General features: G+C 48.3%; 1 protein-coding gene across 2 annotated transcripts; it reads left to right on the forward strand.

The window, feature by feature from the left end:
* Window positions 1-1771: 1771 nt before the first annotated feature.
* On the forward strand, window positions 1772-25164 carry R3HCC1 (R3H domain and coiled-coil containing 1). Of its 2 annotated transcripts, XM_063816960.1 has the most exons (11): window positions 4972-5044; window positions 15235-15428; window positions 16687-16788; window positions 16900-17053; window positions 17401-17528; window positions 17911-18048; window positions 18767-19370; window positions 20262-20434; window positions 22204-22274; window positions 23667-23762; window positions 24852-25164. In XM_063816960.1, exons 7-11 carry the CDS (start codon window positions 19080-19082, stop codon window positions 24980-24982), a joined length of 762 nt encoding a protein of 253 aa, XP_063673030.1. In that variant the 5' UTR covers window positions 4972-5044; window positions 15235-15428; window positions 16687-16788; window positions 16900-17053; window positions 17401-17528; window positions 17911-18048; window positions 18767-19079; the 3' UTR covers window positions 24983-25164. The 2 variants fall into 2 exon arrangements, with proteins under 2 accessions (XP_063673031.1, XP_063673030.1); XM_063816961.1 differs by lacking the exons at window positions 4972-5044; window positions 15235-15428; window positions 16687-16788; window positions 16900-17053 and adding an exon at window positions 1772-2907.
* The last annotated feature ends 235 nt before the right edge of the window (window positions 25165-25399 follow it).

The following is a 25399-nucleotide window of genomic DNA, read 5'->3' on the forward strand; positions in this document are numbered from 1 at the left end:
ACATAAAGGCAAAGCTTACTATCTTCTGGAGGGGTATTTATCCTTTTATTTATTTGCTTATTTATTTTGAGACAGGGTCTCACTCTGCTGCCCAGGCTGGAGTGCAGTGGTGCAATCATAGCTCACTGCAGCTTCGACCTCCTGGGTCCAAGTGATCCTCCCACCTCAACCTCCTAATTAGCTGGGACCACAAGCATGTGCCACCTCACCTGGCTAATCTTTGGTATTTTTTTTGTAGAGATAGGTTCTTGCTTTGTTGCCCAGGCTTGTCTCAAGTTCCTGAGTTCAAGTGATCCACCCGCCTCAGCCTCCCAAAGTGCTGGGATTACAGGTGTGAGCTACTGCACCTGGCCTTATCCTTTTAATTGCAGAAGTTGGTGAGGAAAATAATTCAGAGGTTATTCTGGCCAACACAGAGAAATTCTGGGTGAGTTGAGGAAAACGTCATATGAACTGTGTCAGCATTCATATTAAATTAGCTGATGGCCCCATCTGTATTTTCACAAAAATGACTCGTGTGGTGTTTTAGTTTATTGAGTTTCCTTGAATATTTTCTCTTTTTCCAAAGCTATAAAAACTAGTGATTTCCTAATATTTCCCTCTCAAAGCAGTAAAGGGGCTTTAGGAAATTGAAAGGAGGGAATTGGAAAGCTGGTCTCCAAGCCTCTCAGCCCAGCTTCCACCAGAACAAACCCCATTTAAACATTAAAGTCCAGGTGTTATGTGCTAAATTGTGACCCCTCAACATTCACATATTGCAGCCCTAACCACCCGCCAGTCCTCCTCCACTCAGAATATGACTGTATTTGGAGATCAGGTCTTTAAAATGGTGATTAGGTTAAAATCAGGCTATTAGTGAGAGGTGACAGCGTGCTGGCAGTCCTCAGAGCCCTCGCTTGCTCTCGGCACCTCCTCTGCCTGGGCTCCCACTTTGGCGGCATTTGAGGAGCCCTTCAGCCCACCACTGCACTGTGGGAGCCCCTTTCTGGGCTGGCCAAGGCTGGAGCCCACTCCCTCAGCTTGCAGGGAGGTGTGGAGGGAGAGGCGCGAGCGGGAACCGGGGCTGCGTGCGGCGCTTGCGGGCCAGCTGGAGTTCCGGGTGGGCGTGGGCTTGACGGCCGGCACTGGGAGCAGCCGGCCAGCCCTGCTGGCCCTGGGCAATGAGGGACTTAGCACCTGGGCCAGCAGCTGCGGAGGGTGTACTGGGTCCCCCAGCAGTGCCAGCCCACCTGCGCTGCACTCCATTTCTCACCGAGCCTTAGCTGCCTTCCCGCGGGGCAGGGCTCGGGACCTGCAGCCCGCCCATGCCTGAGCCTCCCACCCACTCCATGGGCTCCTGTGCCGCCCGAGCCTCCCCGACTAGCACCACCCCCTGCTCCACGGCGCCCAGTCCCATCGACCACCCAAGGGCTGAGGAGTGCGACGCCGGACTGGCAGGCAGCTCCACCTGCAGCCCCAATGCGGGATCCACTAAGTGAAGCCAGCTGGGCTCCTGAGTCTGGTGGGGACGTGGAGAAGATTTATGTCTAGCTCAGGGATTGTAAACACACCAATCAGCACCCTGTGTTTAGCTCAAGGTTTGTGAGCGCACCAATCAACACTCTGTATCTAGCTGCTCTGGTGGGGCCTTGGAGAACCTTTGTATCTAGCTCAGGGATTGTAAATGCACCAATCAGCGCCCTGTCAAAACGGACCTCTTGGCTCTACCAATCAGCAGGATGTGGGTAGGGCCAGATAAGAGAATAAAAGCAGGCTGCCCGAGCCTGCAGTAGCAACTGGCTCGGGTCCGTTTCTGCCCTGTGGGCGTTTTGTTCTTTCGCTCTTTGCAATAAATTTTGCTGCTGCTCACTCTTTGGGTCCACGCTGCTCTTATGAGCTATAAAACTCAGCGCGAAGGTCTGCAGCTTCACTCCTGAGCCAACGAGAAAACGAACCCACCAGAAGGAAGAAACTCCGAACGCTTCTGAATATCAGAAGAAACAAACTCCAGACGCGCCACCTTAAGAGCTGTAAGACTCACCTGGAGGGTCCGCGGCTTCATTCTTGAAGTCAGTGAGACCAAGAACCCACCAATTCCGGACACATTAGGGTGGGCCCTAATCCAATAAGACTGGTGTCCATATAAGAAGAGGAAATTTGGGGATCCGGCATGGTGGCTCACACCTGTAATCCCAGCACTTTGGGAGCTAAGGCGGGCAGATCCCTTGAGGCCAGGAATTCGAGACCAGCCTGGCCAACATTCCCCGTCTCTACTGAAAATACAAAAAAATTGGCCCAGCGCGGTGACTCAAGCCTGTAATCCCAGCACTTTGGGAGGCCGAGGCAGGTGGATCACAAGGTCAGGAAATCGACACCATCCTGGCTAACATGGTGAAATCCTATCTCTACTAAAAATACACACAAAAAAATTAGCTGAGTGTGGTGGCATGTGCCTGTAGTCCCAGCTACTCGGGAGCCCGGGAGGCTGAGGCAGGAGAATCGCTTGAAACCGAGAGGTGGAGGTTGCAGTAAGCCGAGATCGTGCCACTGCACTCCAGCCTGGCTGACAGCGAGACTCTGTCTCGGGTGAAAAAAAAAAAAAAATAACCGGACATGGTGCATGCCTGTAATCCCAGCTGCTCAGGAGGCTGAGGCACGAGAATTGCTTGAGCCCAGGAGGCAGAGGTTGCAGTGAGCTGAGATCGCGCCATTGCACTTTAGCCTGGGCGACAGAGCAAGACTGTCTCAAAAAAAAAAAAAAAAAAAAAAAAAAAAAAAAAAAGGAAATTTGGATACAGAGAGACTCCAGGGGTGCACGGTGCACAGAAGGACCACCATGCGAAGAGGCAGCAAGTGGGCAGCCATCTGCCAGCTGAGGAGACAGGCCTCAGAGGACATCTTGATCGTGGACTTCCAGTCTCTAGAACGGTGAGAAAATAGATTTCTGTTGTTTAAGCCACCCAGCCTGTGCACTTTGGTATGGCATCCCTGGCAAGCTCATTCACTAGGGTAATATTTGAGCAGAGGATTCCACAGCTAGTAACTGTTGGAAATCACTGGAATTGAGCACAAGCTTTGGGATGTTCACGTCGGTTGGAAGCACAGCGTTGCTGTTTAGTAGGACATTAATATTGGGACCCAATTTTTATGTCTGTAAACTAGGGTAATAACACCTACTTTGAGGGATTTCCATGGGGATTCTATGGGGTAATCGATGTAAAGTGCCAGGTGCACAGTAGAAGCCCAATTAATGAGGATGCTAATCCTAGCCCTCCCCAGGACCTGGGCTGGGCGGACACTGCCCTAGTGACTTTAGTGACGTCATGTCCTGCCCAATGGGACTGCGCTGGGGAGGGTGGAAATCAGTGCACTTTGCAATTAAGGGAGGGTCACTTTAAAAAATGTTTGCTGAGTTAGGCCGTCCGCGGTGGCTCACACCTGTAATCCCAGCACTTTGGGAGGCCAAGGTGGGTGGATCACGAGGTCAGGAGATCGAGACCATCCTGGCTAACACGGTGAAACCATGTCTGTACTAAAAATACAAAAAAACCAGCTGAGTGTGGTGGCAGGCGCCTGTAGTCCCAGCTACTCGAGAGGCTGAGGCAGGAGAATGGCGCGAACCCAGGAGGCGGAGCTTGCAGTGAGCCAAGATCGCAGCACTGCACTCCAGCCTGGGTGACAGAGCGAGACTCCGTCTCAAAAAAAAAAAAAAAAGAAGTGTTTGCTGAGTTAATAAATTTTCAAAATTTTGCCAAATTTGCAAGTAGTGCTACTTTGAATGATTTGGGAAGAATAAAAAATAGGTATATCCTGCAGCTTATGAAAATCACATGCCTATATTATACATGCACTATAGAGATATACATTTGGATACATACATTACAGACAATTTTATGTGAAAAGAGCAGGAGTCTAAAGAGGAAACAACCGATCATCATAGCACTCAGAGACAACCACTGCCCACATTTCAGTATATTTTCCTTCACTGTCTTTTCTATTGTCTTTTTTTTTTTTCTTGAAACGGAGCCTGGCTCTGTCACCCAGGCTGGAGTGCAGTGGCTCAATCTCAGCTCACTGCAACCTCCGCCTCCCGGGTTCATGCGATTCTCCTGCCTCAGCCTCTGAGTAGCTGGGATTACAGATGCCATGCCTACCACCACACCTGGCTAATTTTTGTATTCTTAGTAAACATGGGGTTTCACCATGTTGGCCAGGCTGGTCTTGAACTCCTGGCCTCAAGTGATCTGCCTGCCTCCGACTCCCAAAGTTCTGGGATTACAGGTATGAGACACTGTGCCCAGCCTCTATTGCCTTTTGTTTAGTAAATGAGATCAATTTTGTTTCATTTTTTTTTCATAACCTTTAAACTTTTAAACATAGGTACTTCTTATGCCGTTACAAAGGCTTAATATTCGTTTTTAGTATCTATTTTTCCTCCATCCCCTTGGGCCCCAATGTGGCCACAGACAGGCTCGATGTGAGGTTGGCTTTTGAGCTAGGGAAAATAAATCTGGATTTTTAAAAAAATTATTTTATTTTACTTTTTGAGACGGAGTCCCACTCTGTCACCCAGGCTGGAGGGCAGTGGCACGATCTCGGCTCACTGCAACCTCTGCCTCCTGGGTTCAAGCAATTCTCCTGCATCAGCCTCCTGAGTAGCTGGGATTACGGGCACCCACCAACACGCCCGGCTAATTTGTATTTTTAGTGGAGACAGGGTTTCACCGTGTTGGCCAGGCTGCTCTCGAATTCCTGACCTCAGGTTATATCCCTGCCTTGGCCTCCCAAAGTGTTGGTATTACAGGCATGAGCCACCACGCCGGGCCGTAAATCTGCATTTGGAGGTGGTGTCCAAATTTCTGCAAAGTCATTTCATTGTAAGGAGACCTTCACAGGAGATCCCCTCACTCCATCTGAGTTCCCATGACTCTGCCCTTTAAGAAGAGGCTAGAACTCTGGAGAGGTTGAGGTCTCCTGGGAACTGAGGGACAACAAAAGTGTCAGAGATTTGGGGGGTGTGGCGGGGACTCTCCTGGCTGGCATGGCACACACACAGGCTAATCAGGTAGAGCAAGAACTAGGGAAGATGACTCATTCCCCTCTCCCACCAGCCCCTGCACCTCCGCACCCTCCCCTCTCTCCCACTTTCCCTCTCTAGTTTTGGCCCTTTCTCCACCATCTCTGCCTTTCTCTGCCCTTTTATCACTCCCACTCCTTGGCTCCAGAATGGTCTTCACTTCTGGAAACAGCTGTGGCTTATAAGAGTTTCTTAGTTGATTTTCTTGGATTTTTTAGGTTAAACAAAAAAAAATCAAAGGTCGGGTGTGGTGTCTCATGCCTGTAATACCGGCACTTTGGGAGGCTGAGGTGGGAGGATGGCTTGAGCCAGGAGTTCAAGACCAGCTTGGGCAACATAGTGAGACCCCCGTCTCTACAAAAAATACAAAAATTAGTCGGGTGTGGTGGTGTGCATCTGTAGTTCCAGTTACCGGAGGCAGGAGGATGGCTTGAGCCCAGGAGTCCAGGTTACAGTGAGCTACGATCATGTCACTGCACTCCAGGCTGGGTGACAGAGGGAGACTTTGTCTCAAAAACAAACAACAAACAAACACAAAAACCACCAAAAACACAAATATTCTGCAAACAATGAGAAGTTGATCACCTCAAATGTCTAAACTTTCCAGTTTTTATGTCTTTTTGTCAATTTGCTTTTGCTAGTACCTCTTTAAAAAAAGGTAAACACTAGAGGCATGGGTACATAGCCTTGACTTGTCCTGAAGTGAATATGGTTCCTCTGTGCTTCTCCATTTAGCCGTGTGTGGTGTTTTGATCATTTTATTTAGATCCTTAAATGAATTTGCATAGAGTTGTTCTAACTGTGAGTTGGGTAAAGAACATATAATAATGTTTCGCTTTTTGAAACATTCTCTCTGTCACCCAGGGTGGAGTGTGCAGTGGCGCAATCTCGGCTCACTGCAAACTCTGTCTCTTGGGGGTTCAAGTGATTCTCATGCCTCAGTCTCCCCAGTAGCGGGATTACAGACGTGAGCCACCACACCCAGGGTTTTGCCATGTTGGCCAGGCTGGTCTTGAACTCCTGACCGCAAGTGATCCGCCCGCCTTGGCCTCCCAAAGTGCTGGGATTACAGGCATGAGCCACCACGCCCGGCCTCTTTTTAATCCATTTTAATGTTTGTAATATAATTGAATTATCCCACGTCTGGTTTGCTTGAAACACTTTGGTGTTACTTTTTTTTTTTTTTTCTGGCTTCCTCTCCCTCCCCAGTTATATTTTTCTATATGGGCAGCGTTTCTTTCTTAACCAACTTCCCTAACTTCTGGCAATTATTTGGAAAACATAGCATTTACTGACTTTGCCATAGTTAGACGCCTCTTCTCCTCCCCACCATATTTTGGAATGTACTCTGGGGTTCCTGTCCCAGTTGATGGCGATAAAGAAATTGCTTTTGTTTTTACATTCTATAGTCCTCCTTTCAAGATTTATAATATTTGTGTACCATTTTGTTGCTCTGATTATTTAAGTTAATTGAGTGTTTTAAGTAAATGAATTATTTAGCACAAGGTCTCTTCTCCCAGGTCATCCCAGCTTGTGAGTCATTTATTTGAATTCATCTCTTGGTTGTGGGGACCATGTCTTCCAGTGACTTTCCAGGAAGGACCGTGAATCTCAAAGCATAACTCAGAAATATTTCATGAGCTGGGTAACTAATTCACAAGCACACCAAGGAGACAGACATTAGATTCTTACCAAGGGACAAAGACCTAAATAAATAAATAAACAAACCAACCAGTGGGAGGATTTATAAAGACAGAAGAAAAAGGTGCCAGCCTAGGCAGGGTGATTTTTCTAATGATTAGCTGGAGGCTATCAAAGAGGCTAGTCTGGGTGATCTGTTCTGGAAGAGATTGAAGAGGTCACTAGAGGAAAAAAAAAAAGTTATCTGTGGATTTTGCAAGATGTCTTTTGAGTAAAGCTGTGCAGTACACGTGGCAGGCTGTCCCTACACAGTGTCTGCCAGTATGGCCTGGCATCCCCACCTGACAGGCCAGCATCACTCCATTTCTCTTGGCAGAATGTGACTGCAGGTTTGAGAATATCTTTCTATTGCCATCACAGTTTATAGAATTTTCCAGTCTTAACATTTTCCATCTAAAATTCTACAGATATTGTTCCATTGCTTTCTGGCAGATGAGTTGCTAGGAAAATCTATCAGCCACTTAATTTTTTTCCTTTGAATTTTGCCTAAATCAAAATTCATTTTTTTAATTCTCAGAGAAAATATTTTTACCATAATCTGGATCAACCTTTTATTTATATATTTATTTTCTAGAACACAATTTTAATCTGTAGATTCACATTTTCTTTTGTTTTAATAAAATATTGTTGTATTTAACATTGTGTGTGTGTGTGTGTGTCTGTGTCTGTCTGTGTCTGTGTGAGACACAGGGTCTCACTCTGTCACCTAAGCTGGAGTACAGTGGCACAACCATAGCTCACTGCAGCCTCAACCTCCCAGGCAAAAACGATCTTCCCACCTCAGCCTCCCAAGTAGCTGAGACTATAGGCATGCGCCACCATGCCTAGCTAATTTTTTTTTTTTTTTGACAGAGTCTTGCTGTATTGCCCAGGCTGGAGTGCAGTGGTGATCTAGGCTCACTGCAAGCTCGGCCTCCTGGGTTCATGCCATTCTCCTGCCTCAGCCTCCCGAGTAGCTGGGACTACAGGTGCCCGCCACCATGCCCAGCTAATTTTTTTGTATTTTTAGTAGAGATGGGGTTTCACCGTGTTAGCCAGGATGGTCTCGATCTCCTGACCTCGTGATCTGCCCGGCTCGGCCTCCCAAAGTGCTGGGATTACAGACGTGAGCCACCGTGCCCGGCCATGCCTGGCTAATTTTTTAAATTTTTGGCAGAGACGGGAGTCACTCTGTTGTCAGGGCTGGTATTGAACTCCTAGGCTCAAGTGATCCTCCTGCCTTGGCCTCTCAAAGTGCTGAGATTACAGGTATGAGCCATCGTGCTCAGCCTGCATTTAATTTCTTTTTCCTGTAATTTTGTTTTTTTCCTCAGGTATACTAATTGTCCATGTGTTAAATCTCCAGTGTATGCCCTTGTATTTATGTTTTTGTCTAACTGCTTTAATCCCTTTGGCCTTTTCTTTGAATTCCATGTAATTTTCTATGTGGAGTTTTTCTTTTTCTTTTTCTCTTGTTTTTTTTGAGACGGAGTCTCACTCTGTCGCCCAGGCTGGAGTGCAGTGGCGCGATCTTGGCTCACTGCAAGCTCCACCTCCCAGGTTCACGCCATTCTCCTGCCTCAGCCTCCCAAGTAGCTGGGACTGCAGGCACCCGCCACCACGCCCGGCTAATTTGTTTGTATTTTTAGTAGAGACATGGTTTCACCGTGTTAGCCAGGATGGTCTTGATCTCCTGACCTCGTGATCCGCCTGCCTTGGCCTCCCAAGATGCTGGGATTACAGGCCTGAGCCACTGAGCCTGGCCTCTATGTGGAGCTTTTCATGTCTGAGAGTGGCTTTTGTTCACAAAAGACTTTAGTTACTCAGATTTTAAGTTATATTAGTTTATAAAAATAACAAATTTAAATACCTAGTTTTTACTCTGTTTCAAATTTTAATTTATAAATATTATAATTTTATTTATATATCTAATTTTTTTATAAAATGAGAACAACTTTGACAAACTTAAGGTGACAGAACAAATTTCACTTAAACATTTGGTCCCAGTTTTATTATTAAACATTTCAACTGTATTTATAAATTTGATATATTTGATCTTTTTCCATTGAAATTTTTATTGAGAAACTTAGAGTCCCATGCAATTGTGAGAAATATACAGAGAGATCCCATGTACCTTTTACCCAGTTTCCCCCAATGGCAACATCTCGTAAGCTGTAGTACAATATCACAACCAAGATATTGACATCAGTGCAATTTACTAATCTTACTCTGTCAATCTCCCCAACACACCCTGCCACTCACTACTCCCTGTTCCTGACCCTTGCAAACTCTAATCTATTCTCCATTTCCAAAATTTTGTCTTTTCAAAAAGTTTATATAAATGGAATGACTAAGTAACACTCTAGGATTGGATATTTTCACCAAGTTGTCAAATGAATGTATGTAAAGTTCCTTATCAGACTTTTGCTGTCTGCAAGGTCTGTAATGATATCCCCTGCTTCAGTTCTGATATTTGTAATCCCTGTCTTCTCTCTTTTTTTATGTCAGTTTTATTAGAGGTTTATTAATGTTACTGATCTTTTCAAAGAACCAGCTTTTGTTGTTGATTTTTTTCTACTGCTTTTGTGTTTCAATTTCATTGATTTCTGCTCTTTTTAACATTTTCTTCCTTCTCGTTTCTTTAGGTTTATTTTGATCTTTTTCTTTTGATTTGAGACTTTTCTTTTTTTCCTAATATATATATTTATACTACAAATTTTCATCTTAGCACTGTTTACCTGTGCCCCACAAATTTTGATAAGGTCTATTTTCATTTTCATTTTATTCGGTGAATTTTCTTATTTTCCTCAGGATTTTCTCTTCGACTGATGGATTGTTTAGAAGTATGTTGTTTAGTTTCCAAGTGTTTGGGAACATTCTAGCTACCTTTCTGTTATTTATCGCTAGTTTGACTCTATTGTGATCAGAGAGCACACTGTATAATTTCAGTTCTTTTAAATTTGTTGAAGTTTGCTTTATGGTCCAGGATATTATCTACCTTGGAGTATGTTACATACGCACTTGAAAAGAATGTGTATTCTGCTGTTGTTGGCTGGAATGTTCTATACATGTTGATTAGATCCTGTTTATTAATGGTATTATTGATTTCTTCTATATCTTTGTTGATTGTTTTCTGTCTAGTTGTCCTGTCAATTGTTGAGAAAGTCTTTAACTGTAATTATAGATTTATTTACTTCTCCTTTGAATTCTCTGAGTTTTGGCTTTACATACTTTGCAGTTCAGTTTGATGCTTATATATTTAGGACTGCTGTTTTCTTGGTAAATAGACTCTTTTATCATTGTATAATGTCCCTCTCTGTGTCTTGTAATTTTCTGTGTTTCTAAGTCTACCTTATCTGATATTAATATGGCCTCTCCTGCTTTTCTTTAATTAATATTTGCAGGATAGATCTTTTTGCATTTTTAAAATTTCAACCTGCCTATATTGTATTTGAAATGAGCTTCTTGCAGATAACATATACTTACATTTTGTCTTTTTACACGACTGTTCCAACCTCTGTCTTTTAATTGGTATATTTGGAACGTTTACATTTTATGTAATTATTGATATGTTAGAGTATAAGTCTGCTATTTTCTGCTTGTTGTGTTTTTCAATTTTCTGTTTTCACGTCTTCCTGTGGGTTACTTGAAAATTTCTTTTAGAATTTTGCTTTGATTTTTCTTTTTTTCTTTGTTGTTTTTTTTTTTGCTTTGATTTGTCTATTACTTTCAAAAATATATCTATTTATATCCTTTTTAAGTGGTTGCTCTAGGTATTACATGACTTATCACAATCTTTTGGTGTTGTCATTTTACCAGTTTGAGTGAAGTCCAGAAAGCTTACCTCCCTTTACATCCTTTTACCTTCCATTTATAATTGTCTTAAATATTTTCTTGACATACATTTAGAACCACATTAAAGTTATATTTTTTAACTAGCAAACATAATGTAGAAGATTAAGAAGAGAAAAAAGTCTATTATAATTAGCCATAGTTTTGCCTACTTTGTTCTTTCTTCCTTCTTCCTTCCTGATATTCAAATATTTTAAAAAACTGTTTCTGTTTAGAGAACTTCTTTTAGCCATTCTTTTACGATAGGTCTCCTGCCAACAAATTCTCTTAGTTTTCCTTCATCTGAGAATACCTTGATTTTCTCTTCATTGCTGAAGCAAATTTTCATGGGATATAGGATTCTGGGTTAGCAGTTGTTTTCATTTGGCACTTTCAAAATCTTATACCGTTTCTTTTGTTCTTCTGGTTTCTGATGAGAAATCGGCAGTCATTCAAATAGCTTTTCCTCATAGGTGAAGTAAGGTAGGTTTTTGTTTTGTTTTTTTTTTCTGGCTTCTTTCAATTTTTTTTCTTTTGCCATTAATTTTCAGAAATTTAATAATGCTACATCTTGGCATGGATTTCTTTGGTTTTGTACTGTTTCAGGTTCACATAGCTTTCTAAATCTGTTGGTTTATTTTCCAAATTTGGAAAGTTTTCAGCCATTGTTTCTCTGAGTACTTTATTAACCTCACCCTCTTTCTCCTTTCTTTTGGGGTGACCAATCACAAGAATGTTAAATCTTTTTTGTTATAGTCCCGTGGGTCCCTTAGGCTCTGTTCATTTTTGTTTTCAGTCTATTTTCTCTCTGTTGTTCTGACTGGTGATTTCTATTGTTCTATTTCCCAGTTCACTGTTTCATATGGTTTGGCTGTGTCCCCACCCAAATCTCATCTTGAATTGTTGCTCTCATAATTCCCAAGTGTCATGGGAGGGACCCGGTAGGAGGTAATTGAATCATGGGAGTGGGTCTTTCCCATGCTGTTCTCGTAATAGTGAATAAGTCTCCTGAGAGCTGATGGTTTTATAAATGGGAGTTCCCCTGCACTTGCTGTCTTGCCTGCCACCATGTAAGACATGCTTTGCTCCTCCTTTGTTTTCTACCATGATTGTGGGGCCTCCCCAGCCATGTGGAACTGTGAGTCCATTAAACCTTTTTTTCTTTATGAATTACCCAGTCTTGGGTATGTCTTTATTAGCAGCATAAGAACAGACTAATACACTATTTCTTTTCTTTTCCACTTCCATTTTGCTACCGAGCTTTTTATTTGTGATTGCATTTTTCAATTCTAAAATTTCTTTTTAGCTCTTTGTATCTTTCAGGTCTTTGCTGAAACTATTTTTACATTTGTTTCAAGGGTGGTCATAATTGCTTGTCGAAGCATTTTTATTGTGGCTGCTTTAAAATCTTTGTAAGATAATTTAACATTTCTGTCATCTCAGTGCTAGCTAGTATCTATTGATTGTCTGTTTTATTGAGTCCGAGATCTTTCTAGTTCTTGGTATCATAGTTATTTTTAGTTGAATGCTGGACATCTTAGGTGTTATGAGATGCTGGATCTTACTTGTACCTTCTGTTTCAGCTGTCTTTCTCCGACACTACCCAAGCAGAGGAATGGGGGGCAAGCCTTGTTACTGTCAGGTGGGATTTAAAGTCTAGGTTCTCCATGCAGCTTCCTTTAACACCTGAATGGGGGTTCCTCATTACTGCTGGGTGGGAGTGGGAGTTCTGGGTCCCCACTAGACCTCCACAGATACCTTCCTATCTGGGAGGGGTAGAAGTGCCTTGTCATTTTTCCTCATGTGGCCTGCACTAACATCAAGAAGGTAAGGTGGCCTCTTGATTACTAGGTGGTGGTAAAAGCCCTACTGTCAGCTAGACCTCCTCTAATGCCACCTCAAGGTGGAGTGGGAAGGGAGTTTTGTTATTGCCGGGTAAGGGGTGGAAGTCCAGGTTCTCTAGGGGTCTCTACCGACGTTGCAAGGGGCGAGGCTCATTAGTGCCTGGAGGGATTGAAAATCCCAGCTGCTACTTGGCCTTCTCTGACCTCGTCCTGGTGGACAGATTGTGGTGCTCATTACAACCTGGTGAGGGCAACAACCTAGGCTTCCCCTTCGCCCATGTTCACGTGGCTGGGGATGCTGTCTGGCTGGGGTAGACCAGTCATTTTTGCAGTGTTTTCTGTCTTGTTTGGCTGCCCCTTTCCTCACCCATTTCCTACAGGGATAAAGAGGGTTTTTATTGGGATTTTGCTTTTGGAGGGTTACTTGTGTTTATTTAGTCTGTATCCATTGGTATTGTTGAGTTTCTGGCTTCCTCAAGCTGCAAGTCTGGTGATTTAGGGCATAAAGAAAACCCAGGAAACTTAGCACTTTGTCATTCCTTGAGCCGTGAGGTCGCTAGCTGACCTGCTTTCTTCTCTCCACCTTTCAGAGTCTTCTTATGCTTGTTTTACATATGATATCCAGGAAGTTTAGTTGTATTTAGTGGAAGGAATAGGAAAAAGTATGTTTTTTCCATCTTCTACCAAGTCTTGATTTCCTTTTAAAACACATTAAATGGATCACCCAGCGGCTATGAATCAAGACCTTCCTATGTGCCAAACTCAGCAACCCTCACTGATTTTAAAATACTGTAAATCTAGTTCTCTTTAGTATTATAATAGTATTTACAACTTCATCAAATTTTTTTATATCTGCCCATTTAAAACCGTAAGCCTGAGATCCATTTTACTTTTAAAATTGAATCACTACCTAATGTATTAGACAGATTTCACTAATATGCCAAACACATGTGAACATTACAATGATGTCAAATAACAAACATAAACTGGATATTCATAAACCTAACTTTCCTGGGATGGAAAGACACTTAAGCATGAAGAGAACAATTTGTCTTCTCAAACAAGCTGAGGTTACTGCATGGACAATTCAATGCCTGTATTCATTACCTTTTCAGGCAGGCTGTGGTTGCTTAGAGTGAGGAGTTGTTAGACTCAAACACAGACTTCAGAGCTGCAGGTGCCCAAGGTGATCCTGCCCATGGCAAGGAGAGTGTGCTGGGTTGTCATTTAGGGTCACTATGGCAGCGGGGGACTCCAGGTTCATCCCCTCAGCTGAGGCCGTTTGCAACCCCATGTGCCCTGGATTCAATCCTTTCATAATCTTTCAATCATACCTCCCATTTTGGGTAAAATTCTATAGCTCACACCCAGCCTGCTTCTCCCACTGATAAGGTACATCTAATTTATTTAACCCCTGACTTTGGTGCCTGGCTATTGGCCACAGGATTAAGACAATTCTAGGCTGGGCACGGTGGCTCATGCCTATAATCCCAGCACTTTGGGAGGTCGAGGTGGGCAGATCACCTGAGGCCAGGAGTTCGAGACCAGCCTGGCCAACATAGTGAAATCCCGTCTCTACTAAAAATACAAAATTTAGCCAGGCGTGGTTGTGCATGCATGTAGTCCCAGCTACTCGGGAGGCTGAGGCAGGAGAATTGCTTGAACCCGGGAGGTTGCAGTGAGCCAAGATTGTGCCGCTGCACTCCAGCCTGGGTGACAGAGTGAGACTGTCTCAAAAAAAAAAAAAAAAAAAGACAATTTTAATGACATGCTAAAGTTGGAGAGTCTTCACCTTGCAGTGTTCAAGAGCAGGGGGTTGACAGGCTAGATCTGGGTTTGAGTTCTAACTCTCTGGGTCTCCCTTGGCTAAACCTCTGTTTATCCCTATACCATAAGGTTAACAATTTTCATCTGAGAGGGCTGCTACAAAGATTAAAGTGCAATTTGTTTTTTTTTTTGTTTGTTGTTTGTTTGTTTGAGATGGAGTCTCGCTCTGTCGCCCAAGCTGGAGTGCAGTGGTGTGATCTCGGCTCACTGTAAGCTCTGCATCCCGGGTTCACGCCATTCTCCTACCCCAGCCTCCTGAGTAGCTGGGACTACAGGTGCCCGCCACCATGCCCAGCTAATTTTTTGTATTTTTAGTAGAGACGGGGTTTCACTGTGTTAGCCAGGATGGTCTCGATCTCCTGACCTCGTGATCCGCCCGCCTCAGCCTCCCAAAGTGCTGGGATTACAGGCATGAGCCACAGCGTCCGGCCCCACTAAAGTGCAATTTGTTTGGCAAGCTTTATGTCAATAAGTAGTAACTATCTTGATTTTTGTAAGCCTTTACTCCATATCACTGATTTGTTTTCAGCATTGTTGACTCTAGCTTTGCTGGTTTGATGATGAACATGATTGCCTCTTTCACGTCTTTCCATAGCTCTGACAGTTCTCCTTCATCTCAATTCATGGCTTACCCATTGAACATGGAAATCAGGCTTTGACTTCCTTGAGAGTGTGAAGCAGTTATTAACTGGAAATTTCTTGTTTTCTCAAGAGAGTCTTCCGAAATATTCTTATCCTGTATCTGTTCCCTGCTCTGCTTTCTTGCTTTCTCTCTCTCTTTCTCTTTCTTTCTTTTTTCTCTTTCTTTCTTTCTCTTTTTCTTTCTTTCTCTCCTTTCTTTCTTTCTTTTCTTTCTTTCAGTAGAAATTCTGCCCATCCTTTGTGCTGCTTTTGTTGCATTTACTCACCTTTGAGTGGGGACCATTCTACCTTATCTGCTGTTTGCCCTCAAAGGTGTGGGTAGATGTGCTTTGACTCCCTTCCCTGTTTATCTAGGAATCTCTAGATAACATCCACCCACGATGGAGACCTGGACACTGATACCTTTTTTCCTGTTTAACCCTCTGAGTTGCCTAAAGAGGGTTTGGTAGAAACTAGATTCCTGGACAGCCTTCCCCCGGAGCTTGTCCCTACTGAGTCTCTCTCGGAATTTGTTGAACACCTCAATACCATGACCCAGCTCTAAAGAGGTAGGGACATGGCTTGCTTCCTGGGTTTTGGGTTTGTTCCTCCATGTCGGGGAGGTGCAGCCACTTTGTCGAAAAAGCTGGGCCTCTGTTTTCAGAGACAGCATGTGGTGCTAAGTGGACTTGCCTCTCAGCCTCACGCTGCCTAGTCCAGGGACCCTGGGCAGACAAAACAATGCCATGGTGTGGCCTGCTGCCACTTCCATTAAGCCAGCATGGAGTGTGGGTAGGGCTGGTGGAACCAGAATCCAAACGGGTGCTCTCTGCTCATCCTTTTTCCCCGGGAGTTGAATGCCCTCCAGTCTAGGGACTGGGGACCTGTCAGATCTCCTGAAACTCCTCTCACAACCATGCCCAGAAAGGAAATTCATGAATCAGCTCCCTGAGTTCTCTCTGCACTTTGGTTTTGTCTTTATTCTAGGTCATTTTTTATTCTTCTTGCTGGGTATCTGGAAAGATAGGTTTTGTAATATAATATAATGCCACTGTTGTTTTTAGAAATGCTTTGGAAAAAATTGTGAGACAGCAAAATGCATCTAATTTTTTCTCCATTTCTCCATCCCCAAGCCACTTCTCCCAGTCAGCTTTTTGAGGGACAGCCCTCCCTCCCTCATCCCGCCTGTGCTTTATGTCAGAGCCCACTCAGACTGCCCCACCCCTGACCAAAACCTAGGTCTTAAGTGCCCTTAGGTCAGTGCTTCCGGATTCAGAGTGACCAAGGGATTGCATTTTAATTACTTTCAGGGAGCAGAACGATTTCAACCCTGGTCTCCTAGATTATAATCATCCATCCCACAGGCTGTCTGATGGCAAGAATTTTAAGCCCCATTTAAGGTGGACGCTAGAATTATTTCTGGATGGAGCAGAGTAGCACAAGCTGCTGAGCTGCAAATCACCGTGATAGTGGCTGCCCAACCCAGTAACCCACAAGGCTAGCACGCCTTGTCAGTGCCACTGTGGTGTGAATTAGACCTTTTTACAGGTTACATCAATGCGGGACAAGGAAGGGCAATGATGGGCAACAGTGCTGAAATATCTGGTGCTCAGAAACTTCCTTCCTCTTTATTCCTCTGTTAGGTCCCTGGGGAGGGGAACAATGAATGGGAAACCCTAGCACCGCCGTTAGCTAGCATACAGTGCTATTAGGCTGGTGCAAAAGTAATTGCGGTTTTTTACTTACTAGCAAAACCACAATTACTTTGCACCAACCTCTAATAGTAGCTGAACAAAAGTGTTTATTGAACTTAATTGATCTTACAAGACTGTGCCAACATGGAGGAAAAAAAGAAAAGAGCCCATCTTGGAATCAGACCTATCTTTGCTCAAAGTAAGACTCTGGAATGTACCATCTGTGCAACTTGAGGCAAGTTATTTCACTTTTCTGGGTCTCGGTTTTGCCATGAATATGAAAGCTAGTCGTGTCACTCTAGGAGAAGCGGTTTGTGTTAGTGGCAGGTGCGCCCCCTCCCAATAGGTGACAAGAACACGCCCTCTCCCGTTCCTGCGTTACCTCCCCCAGGCCGCGCGGTGGCGCTGCGTCTCTGCAGCGGCCCGGGTCTCTCTAGGGCGCTCGGGCGCGCTGGCCCCTGGGGACGCCGAGGGCGGCTGCGACGCGCCGAGAGGCCGCGGTGAGTGCAGCAGCACTGGGGGGTGGTCGTCCCGACCCCCGGGCTCCCGGGTGGGAAGGAGCAGCTGGGCTGCGCGGAGCAGGCCCCCGTGAGCCCCGGGAAGGAGCGCAGCGCAGGGTGTGGAGCCACCCTCAGCATCCGACCGCAGGCGGGGACGAGAGCCTTGGGCAGGAGCCGGGAGACCCCTTCCCTGACCCCTGACTTGCCGGGGGTCCTTGGCATCACTTCCCTGCCACCGAGCCTTGGACCAGAGGGTTTCTAAGGCCCTTTCGGTGCCGGCGTTGCGGGGTCGCGGGTGATCCGGGGGTCTGTGCTCTGATTCCCGGCCCTGCCCGTCTCTCTTACAGGCTCTCCCACCTGTCACCCTGGCCCTTCTCTGCTTGGACGGTGTCTTCCTCTCCTCAGCCGAGAATGACTTCGTCCACCGGATCCAGGAGGAACTGGACCGCTTTCTGCTGCAGAAGCAGCTGTCAAAGTAGGCTCATGTGAGGGGCGAGGGTGCCGCCTTGCTGGGAAGGGCAGGGTTCCCGAGCCGCCTGTGTGCCCTCCCCCAGGTGGTGCCTGGCAGCTGGCTCTGACCATGGCCTTTAGTCTTTATAACGCCAGCTGCCTCTTTTAGCTGCATCTTTGTAATTCTGAGCATCACCCCCAGACTGATGGGGCCCGGCACAGGGATTGGGGATGGGACCTGTGGGACCCTGCGATCACCTCTGTCTGTGCTCAGATCCTTTGCAGTCCATCTGGGACCCAGGGGGGCAGAAGGGAGCCCAGTGTTAATCCGCGATTAACCTGGGAGTGGACCTGGTAGGGGCCAGGCCCTGGACACCTGCTCAGCACTTCTCCCCCTCCCTCCCCAGGGTTCTTCTTTTCCCCCCACTCTCCAGTCGCCTCCGGTACCTGATCCATAGAACAGCAGAGAATTTTGATCTCTTGAGCAGCTTCTCCGTTGGGGAGGGCTGGAAGAGGAGGACGGTCATCTGTCACCAGGACATCAGGTGTGTAGCCTCCCACCTTGAAGTGCCTGCAGCGGTGGTGTGTGGGTGGCCAGCTAGCTGGTCAGCCTTTGGAAGGGCAGGGCTGGGTGGAACCAGGGCTGGGACCCCCGGCTGCTGCCATTCCTAGCCGCAGCTGCTCAGCCAGGGCTGCCTTTTGCATCAACAGTGGAGCAGATATGCAGTTTGTGGAATTAACTTGGCAAAATCAGCTATATGGTTGGGCCAAAAGAGAGAGAGAGAGATCTGTTTAAGTAGTGGGTGTGTGGGGGGGACCTCCCTAGCATTCCTCTCAGTGAGCTTGTGCCCCACAGAGACCAGAAAAGCACCTGCTGGGCTTCGGTCCCCTCTGTTCCCATGTGCGTCTCACAGTGAGCATCTTACTTTTTTAATGACTGTGATCCTAGTGTTTGAAGTGACATGTTTTTCTGATAGCATACTTCTTAAATGCAAGAGCTTACCTCCCCTGGTGTGTAACTGAAGATGGACTGATCTCTAATTTGGGTCACAGCACTAGAGGGCAAGCTGGTTGCTCTGGGCTCATTCAAAAGTGACGGCCTCCACTGTGATGCCTTCCTAAGGGATTTTCGAGGGTCATTTTGGCTGTGGTTTTTGCCTAATGCTGACCCGAATGTCTCTCCTGAATGACAAGTGGCTCTAGTAAATCATTTTCCTTTGGGCCCCTACACACTCTGATTACCTCCTCCCATTCCTGCTCCAGGGTACCCAGTTCGGATGGCCTCTCTGGCCCCTGCCGCGCTCCTGCCTCCTGCCCCAGCAGGTACCACGGTCCTCGGCCCATCTCCAACCAAGGAGCAGCTGCAGTTCCCCGAGGTGCCCGGGCTGGCCGGTGGTATCGTGGACGCAAGCCTGACCAGCCTTTGTATGTGCCCCGGGTGCTGCGCAGGCAGGAAGAATGGGGGCTGACCTCTACCTCGGTGCTCAAGAGAGAGGCCCCAGCTGGCAGGGACCCAGAAAAGCCTGGAGATGTTGGTGCTGGAGACCCCAACTCTGATCAGGGACTCCCTGTGCTGATGACTCAGGGAACAGAGGACCTAAAGGGCCCAGGACAAAGGTGTGAGAATGAGCCACTGCTGGACCCTGTTGGCCCTGAGCCTCCGGGGCCTGAGAGTCAGTCAGGGAAGGGAGACATGGTGGAGATGGCCACACGGTTTGGGTCCACCCTGCAGCTAGACCTGGAAGAGGGGAAGGAGAGTCTGTTGGAGAAGAGGCTGGTGGCAGAGGAGGAAGAGGACGAAGAGGAGGTGGAAGAGGACGGCCCCAGCAGCTGCTCGGAGGACGATTACAGTGAGCTGCTGCAGGAGGTGATGAGGCTCTTGAGCCCAAAAAGGGAGGGTGGAGGTGAGGTGGGTGTGGCCGTGGGTGGATGGGGACCAAGGGTTATGGTGTGGCGAGCAGGGGATGTGCAAGGGGAGGTAGGGCTGGGTGTTGGGTGACAGGGTTTCCTTAGGCAACTCAGGAGATGAGGTGTGGATTTGGGTCCCAGCCCAGCCATGTAGGAGCTGCTTGACCCTGGGCAAGTTATTTTGTTTTGCTGAGTCTCAGTTTCCTCATCTGAAACTAAAACCAGTTGATAATACAGCCTTCACTAGGTCATGGAGATGGACTCTGTGTGCAAGTACATCGTCTTGTGTTACGGATGCCAGTCATGGAAATTACTCTTTAGCCTGAAGTTTTATCTTATAAATCTTGTTTTCTTGGGACCGTGCGACTGCCCCTGAGACTGGCTGTGGGTTCAGTTGGGAGGGTGGCATCTTTTATGGCTATTTTATACATGAAGAATGCAGACCACAGACCTGCCAAATATCACATCACTAGTAGGGGAGGGAAAGTTCTTGGACTTGCCCAGCTCTGCCTCTTACTGACTTTGCACTTTGGGAAAAATTACTTAACTCTTGGGCCTTCAGTTTCCCCATCTGTAAAACAGCTTTCTAGAATATAGTTTTCAGGATTCTATGGACCATTATGTGTGTAATTGCCAGTCACTTAGTGGGGACTCCATACAAGTAAGTGCCCTCCCGTAAAACCCACGCGTCTTGACGTCTTGACCTTGCAGCCCAGTCTGCCTGCTGCTGCCTTTCCCAGACTTTTGCCAGGTGGGCCCCTTCTCCCTGCAGAGCTCTCAGCGCGTGGGCTAGTGGTTTGGGAGCTCTGCATGTCCAAGCTCCCCTTGCTAAGGGTCCGATCTCTCCTAGATCACAGACAACCTGACGAAGAAGGAGATTCAGATAGAGAAGATCCACTTGGACACGTCCTCCTTCGTGGAGGAGCTGCCTGGAGAGAAGGACCTTGCCCACGTGGTAGAGATCTATGACTTTGAACCAGCGCTCAAGACGGAGGACCTGCTGGCAACGTTTTCTGAGTTCCAGTGAGTGCTGGCTGGGGAGGTGCTGCCTTCAGAGAGGAGCTAGGATACTTCTCTGTAGCTGGGGGTGCTTGCCTGCCCCACACCCAGCGCCTAATGCTTCAGCAAGAGAGACAGAAAGTGGGTGTGTTGCCTGGGCTCTGTATTCCTGGGCAGTTCTCCCTGCCGGCCGTCCCTCGGGAAAGAGAGCACTGATTTGTTGGTTGTAGACACACCCTGCAGGCCCTAGACCTGGGCTGCCCCCCTGCATGGCCACACGTCTGCCAGGATGCCATGTGCCCTCCCTCAGTCTCAAGGGACATGGCAGCCTCCTCTTCTCCTCTTGGCTGCCTCCCAGCGGCTGCTCAGTGTGTCTACAGCAGGCTACGGGCCAGCTCCATGTGGGAACTGTTTCTAGGGTGCACTGAGCAGCCTGCTGGGGCAGAGTGGAGGTCGGAATGGTGGCCAGAGGCTGTATTGAGAGAGACGACTTCCCTCCTCCTCAGCTTCCCCACATGCCTTTAGATCCACCCTCCTGTCTTTCCTTCTTTTTTCTTTTCCTTTTTTTTCTCATTTTGCCTTCTCCCCTTACCCTTCTTTGTTCCTGCTCAGGCTTTCTTTCTCCTCTTTTTTTTTGAGACAGGATCTTGCTCTTTTGCCCAGGCAGGGGTGCAGTGGTACGATCACAGCTTGCTGCAGCCTCAACCTCCTGGGCTCAAGTGATCCTCCCACCTTGGTCTCCCAAGTAGCTGGGACTACAGGCATGTGCCACCGTGCCCAGCTCTGCCTAGGCTTTTAGAAACCCCTTTCTGTGGCTGGGCACAGTGGCTCACGCCTGTAATCCCAGCACTTTGGGAAGCTGAGGAGGGCGGATCATGAGGTCAGGAGATCGAGACCAACCTGGCTAATACGGTGAAACCCTGCCTGTCTCTACTAAAAATACAAAAAAATAAAATTAGCTGGGCGTGGTGGCAGGCGCCTGTAGTCCCAGCTACTCGGGAGGCTGAGGCAGGAGAATGGTGTGAACCCGGGAGGTGGAGCTTGTAGTGAGCCGAGATTGTGCCACTGCACTTCAGCCCGGGTGACAGTGCGAGACTCCCTCTCAAAAAAAATAAAAATAAAAACAAAAAGAAACCCCTTTCCACGTGGCCCTTGTTAACTCTGCTTCCTAAAGCCTTCGGCTGTGCTCTGCTCCTGAGCAGGAGAGCCGAAGGGGTGGCTAGGGGCAACACGTTCTGCTTTTCTGTTTTCTACCTTGATGGTGCAGCCAGGCTGGGGCCCCTGTGCCTTTCTCTGCCCGGGTGGGGCCACACTGCCTTAGGCCTCTCACAAGCTGCAGGGTAGGTGGCACCTTCCTGAGCAATAGGAATAAAGCTGACAGGAGCATGGTGGCCCTGCTGGTTTGAGGTCCTATACCCCTCCCCCACCACAGAAACCCTTTCTTCCCCAGCCTCAGACACCATGGCCTTGGCTGGGCTGAGACAGGCCTGGTGAAGAGTCTCTTCCTCCTTGGTGTCGTGCCATATGAGCTCTTTGAGTCCTGGCTTCTTTAGTTCTAGAAACTGGTGACCTGCCTGACATTGACAGGAGTGACATTTGTCTTTCTGAAGCCGACCATATGGGCTTCAGAGGAAATTTGCTGCAAATGGTTGTCTCCGTCCCAGAAGAGATGGGACCTTGCCTCGGGCTGGTGGCATCTGCGGGCTGGAGGCGAGGGGGTGTGGCTGCGGGATTCGAAGAGGAGTTTGACTGCTTGCTTTGCTGAATGTGCTGTCTCCTCTCTCGCTGCACAGAGAGAAGGGGTTCAGGATTCAGTGGGTGGACGATACTCACGCACTCGGCATCTTTCCCTGCCTGGCCTCAGGTAAGGCACCCCCAGTGGGCCCAGCCCTTGCTCGGATCCCTGTTGAGAGGGAGGACCCTTGGTTCCCTGGGTAGAGGCCACCATCTCCTGGGCGCAGGCTCAGCTGAGCCAGTGGGCTCTGGGGGTTTTGTTCCCAGCCTAAAACCCAGGGGGAGCTGAGCGGTCTCTGGCCCATAGTAATGCGCCTTAATGAAGAAGCCCTTCCTGTTGTGTTAGTGCTTTCAATGAAAAGGCATCAGATTCAGGCGACCTTTGCTGAGGAAGGTCACGAGCCAAGCCCAACGGATGTCCCTGTGTTAAATGAAACCACAGCAAAGTGCTGCTTTAACGGCCAAAAGCATTTGAATTCTGGAGATTTCATGTGGTTCAAGTAGATACATTCTTACTCGATTTTCGCTTCAGCCTCAAGATGTAGGTCAGGTTACCTCCATTGTACAGCTGGAGAGACTTAAGGGTCCCAGAGTGTCAGGGGTACACTCCAAGTTACACAGCCTCTCAGTGTCACAGCTCGGGGCACCACGCTGCCTCATGACTCCAGTGCTCCTGTCTCCCTCAGTCACTTGCCTGCATTGCCTTGCCACACCACCGTGCTTACATTTGGTATAATTTAGTTACCCGTGCCACGCCCCCTTTACTGGTCTTCCCAGAAACAGCCTTCTGAAAACCCGAGCCTGGGGGCTGGGAGCGCCATTGCTGCTGGGGCCCAGTCCTCAGGAGGGAGGGGGCAGCATTTAGGGAGGGAACAGGGCAGGGTGGGGTCTCAAACCCCAGAGAGGGAGATTGTGGAAAGGAAGGCAGGGAGGGAGGCCAAGAGGCTGCCCTGTGCTGCGAGAGGGGAATGAGCTGTGGCTGGGGTTGGCCATGGCGTTCTGATCTCCACAGACTATGGTGAGAGCAGGTTCCCTTGCTTCAGTTTCCTCTTCTGTAGAACAGTGGGCAGCTTGGACCTGAAGCCTCTCCCAGCTGTGCTCTGCCATACTCTGTAAATAGTCGGGGTGCTGCAACACCAGGCATGACTCAGGGCAGTGAACGCATGTTCCCTGGAGGGTCTTGAGTGGTGAAAGGGGGAGAGGTTGTGTTTAGCCCTGGGGCTTTGGAAACTGGGAGCCCGCCTCTTCTGATGTCAGAATCACAGCCTCACCAGTGCTCTCCCTGACCAGCCTGGGGTGGGAGTGTCCTCTGAGCGCAGGTGTCCCTGTGCAGGCCTGTGGGGCTCTGGGGGACGAGGCAAGCAGGCGGCAGTCGTCTCTTGCCCATCCAGGGCGGTGTCGGAGCAGCCCTGCCCTGAGCTTTGAATAGGTGCACAACACGGCTGCATGGGTTCGGGGTGGTGGGTGTGCCGCGGGGTCCTGAGGAGGAGGGAGTGGCTCCACGCCTGCTTTCTTTCCACAGCTGCTGAAGCCCTGACCCGGGAGTTCTCGGTGCTCAAGATCCGGCCCCTCACGCAGGGAACCAAGCAGTCAAAGCTCAAAGCCTTGCAGAGGCCAAGTAAGGAAAGCGGATGTCCCTGAATAGAGAGGCTGTGTGTGCGTGTGTGTGTGTCTGGTTTGGGCAGGGTCTTCCCCTCTGTTAATTCTTCCCTCTTGACTTCTCTGCTCTTTGGGAGCCCTGGGCTGCAGTAGCCAGTGGGGCTGTGTTCCCCCTCCCTAGCAGGCCTAGGGGGGTCTGGGGCAGGGGTCTCCCTTGGGGCGTGGCATCTGCCAGCTGCTGTGCAGGGAGGCTCTCCTGCTCATACCCTCTTCTGGGCACAGGGAAAAGCTTGGTCCTTCTTCTGGAGGGCCCTGGAAACCGTATCCCATAGGGCCGGGAAGGGCCTGGGCTTTGGGGTCTACTCCGGGACCCCCAAATGGCTCTGTCAGTTACTTCAGTTGGTCTCAGTGACACTGAGGAAGTCTCTGTGACACTGAAGAAGTCACTCAGTGTGTGAGTTGGTTTCTTCTTCTGTAAAATAAGCAGACTCTTCAGTCTGAAGGATTGAATGAGAGCCTGGCATACCTGCCTGGAGCCCTGAGGGCACATAGAAGGTACCAGATAACCGTTAGCGCCTCCTTTTCCCCTTCTACTTCCAGAAACCATGGTGGGAGATTTTAGACACGAGTTTTCTGTGACTTCAAAGTAGCAACTAGTAAAATGGACCTGCAAGAGGCCTGCCGAGGCCGGCTGTGCTCTCGTGGGTGGTTATGTAGCCAACATGGTCCAGGGTTTCTGGGAACAATAAATATCCTGTCCGTAGGTCTGTGAGCTCTGGGTGTTCCATCCTGACTTGATACCCCTCCCAAAGGACCCTAAAAAGCAGGGAGGTGTGCAGGATGAACCTCTCAGCCCCCTCACTGTAGAGACAGAGAAACAAGGGCATGGAGAGGCGACAAGTTTGGGTCAGCATCCCCTGGGGGGCCAGGATCCCTAAGTCGGCCCCCTCTCATGAGCATCCGGCCACACCATGGGCACAGCTGGGCCGGGGCCCCACACGTGTCACATGAGAGGCTGGCTCTGATGGATTGTACGGCTGCTGTGTTGCTGGGGGAGAGGCAGCCACGACCTTGTGTTTAGGTCCCCACCGTGGGGCTTTCCTTCTAGAACTCCTGCGTCTGGTGAAGGAGAGGCCACAGACAAATGTGACTGTGGCCCGGCGGCTGGTGGCCCGGGCCCTGGGACTCCAACACAAAAAGAAAGAGCGGCCTGCTGTCCGGGGTCCGCTGCCGCCCTGAGGCCTGGAGACCCAACTGGCCTGGATCTGCGTCCCGACGTAGCTGGCGCCCCCAACACCATAAGCCTTCACAGACGCCAGAGCAGCCCCGCACCACCCTCGAGCTTCACCATGGGGTGTGGTGGGCTTTAGTTTAGTCCCAGAAATGGAGAAAAAATAAAAACTCACGTTGTTCTAATGTGATCACTTTGAAATGTGGTCTGTAGGGGACGCTAGGGGGTGCTATTCCACCTTGCAGTGCAGGCGGGCAGCTGCTGAAGGAAGGTCACTTGAGGAGCTTAGCCGGGAGGATCCCCACTGGGCCTGCAGGGCCTCTGTGCACAGCCTGCCCAATTTTGGGAGCTGGGTTGCACCTGCTGTGTAGCACCTGCCCACACTCCTTTGGCAGTTCAGGTATCCAGCCTTCTGGCCTGTGCTG

The sequence above is a fragment of the Pan troglodytes genome, chromosome 7 (genome assembly GCF_028858775.2).
Source record: "Pan troglodytes isolate AG18354 chromosome 7, NHGRI_mPanTro3-v2.0_pri, whole genome shotgun sequence".
NCBI classification, from domain to species: domain Eukaryota; kingdom Metazoa; phylum Chordata; class Mammalia; order Primates; family Hominidae; genus Pan; species Pan troglodytes.

Coding starts and splice junctions, on each gene's coding strand:
- R3HCC1 (XM_063816961.1), top strand. CDS start 19,080: ATGACTCAGGGAACAGAGGACCTAAAGGGCCCAGGACAAAGGTGTGAG. Junction 22,275..23,666: donor CTTTCCCTGCCTGGCCTCAG/GTAAGGCACCCC, acceptor TTCTTTCCACAG/CTGCTGAAGCCCTGACCCGG. Junction 23,763..24,851: donor CAAAGCCTTGCAGAGGCCAA/GTAAGGAAAGCG, acceptor CTTTCCTTCTAG/AACTCCTGCGTCTGGTGAAG.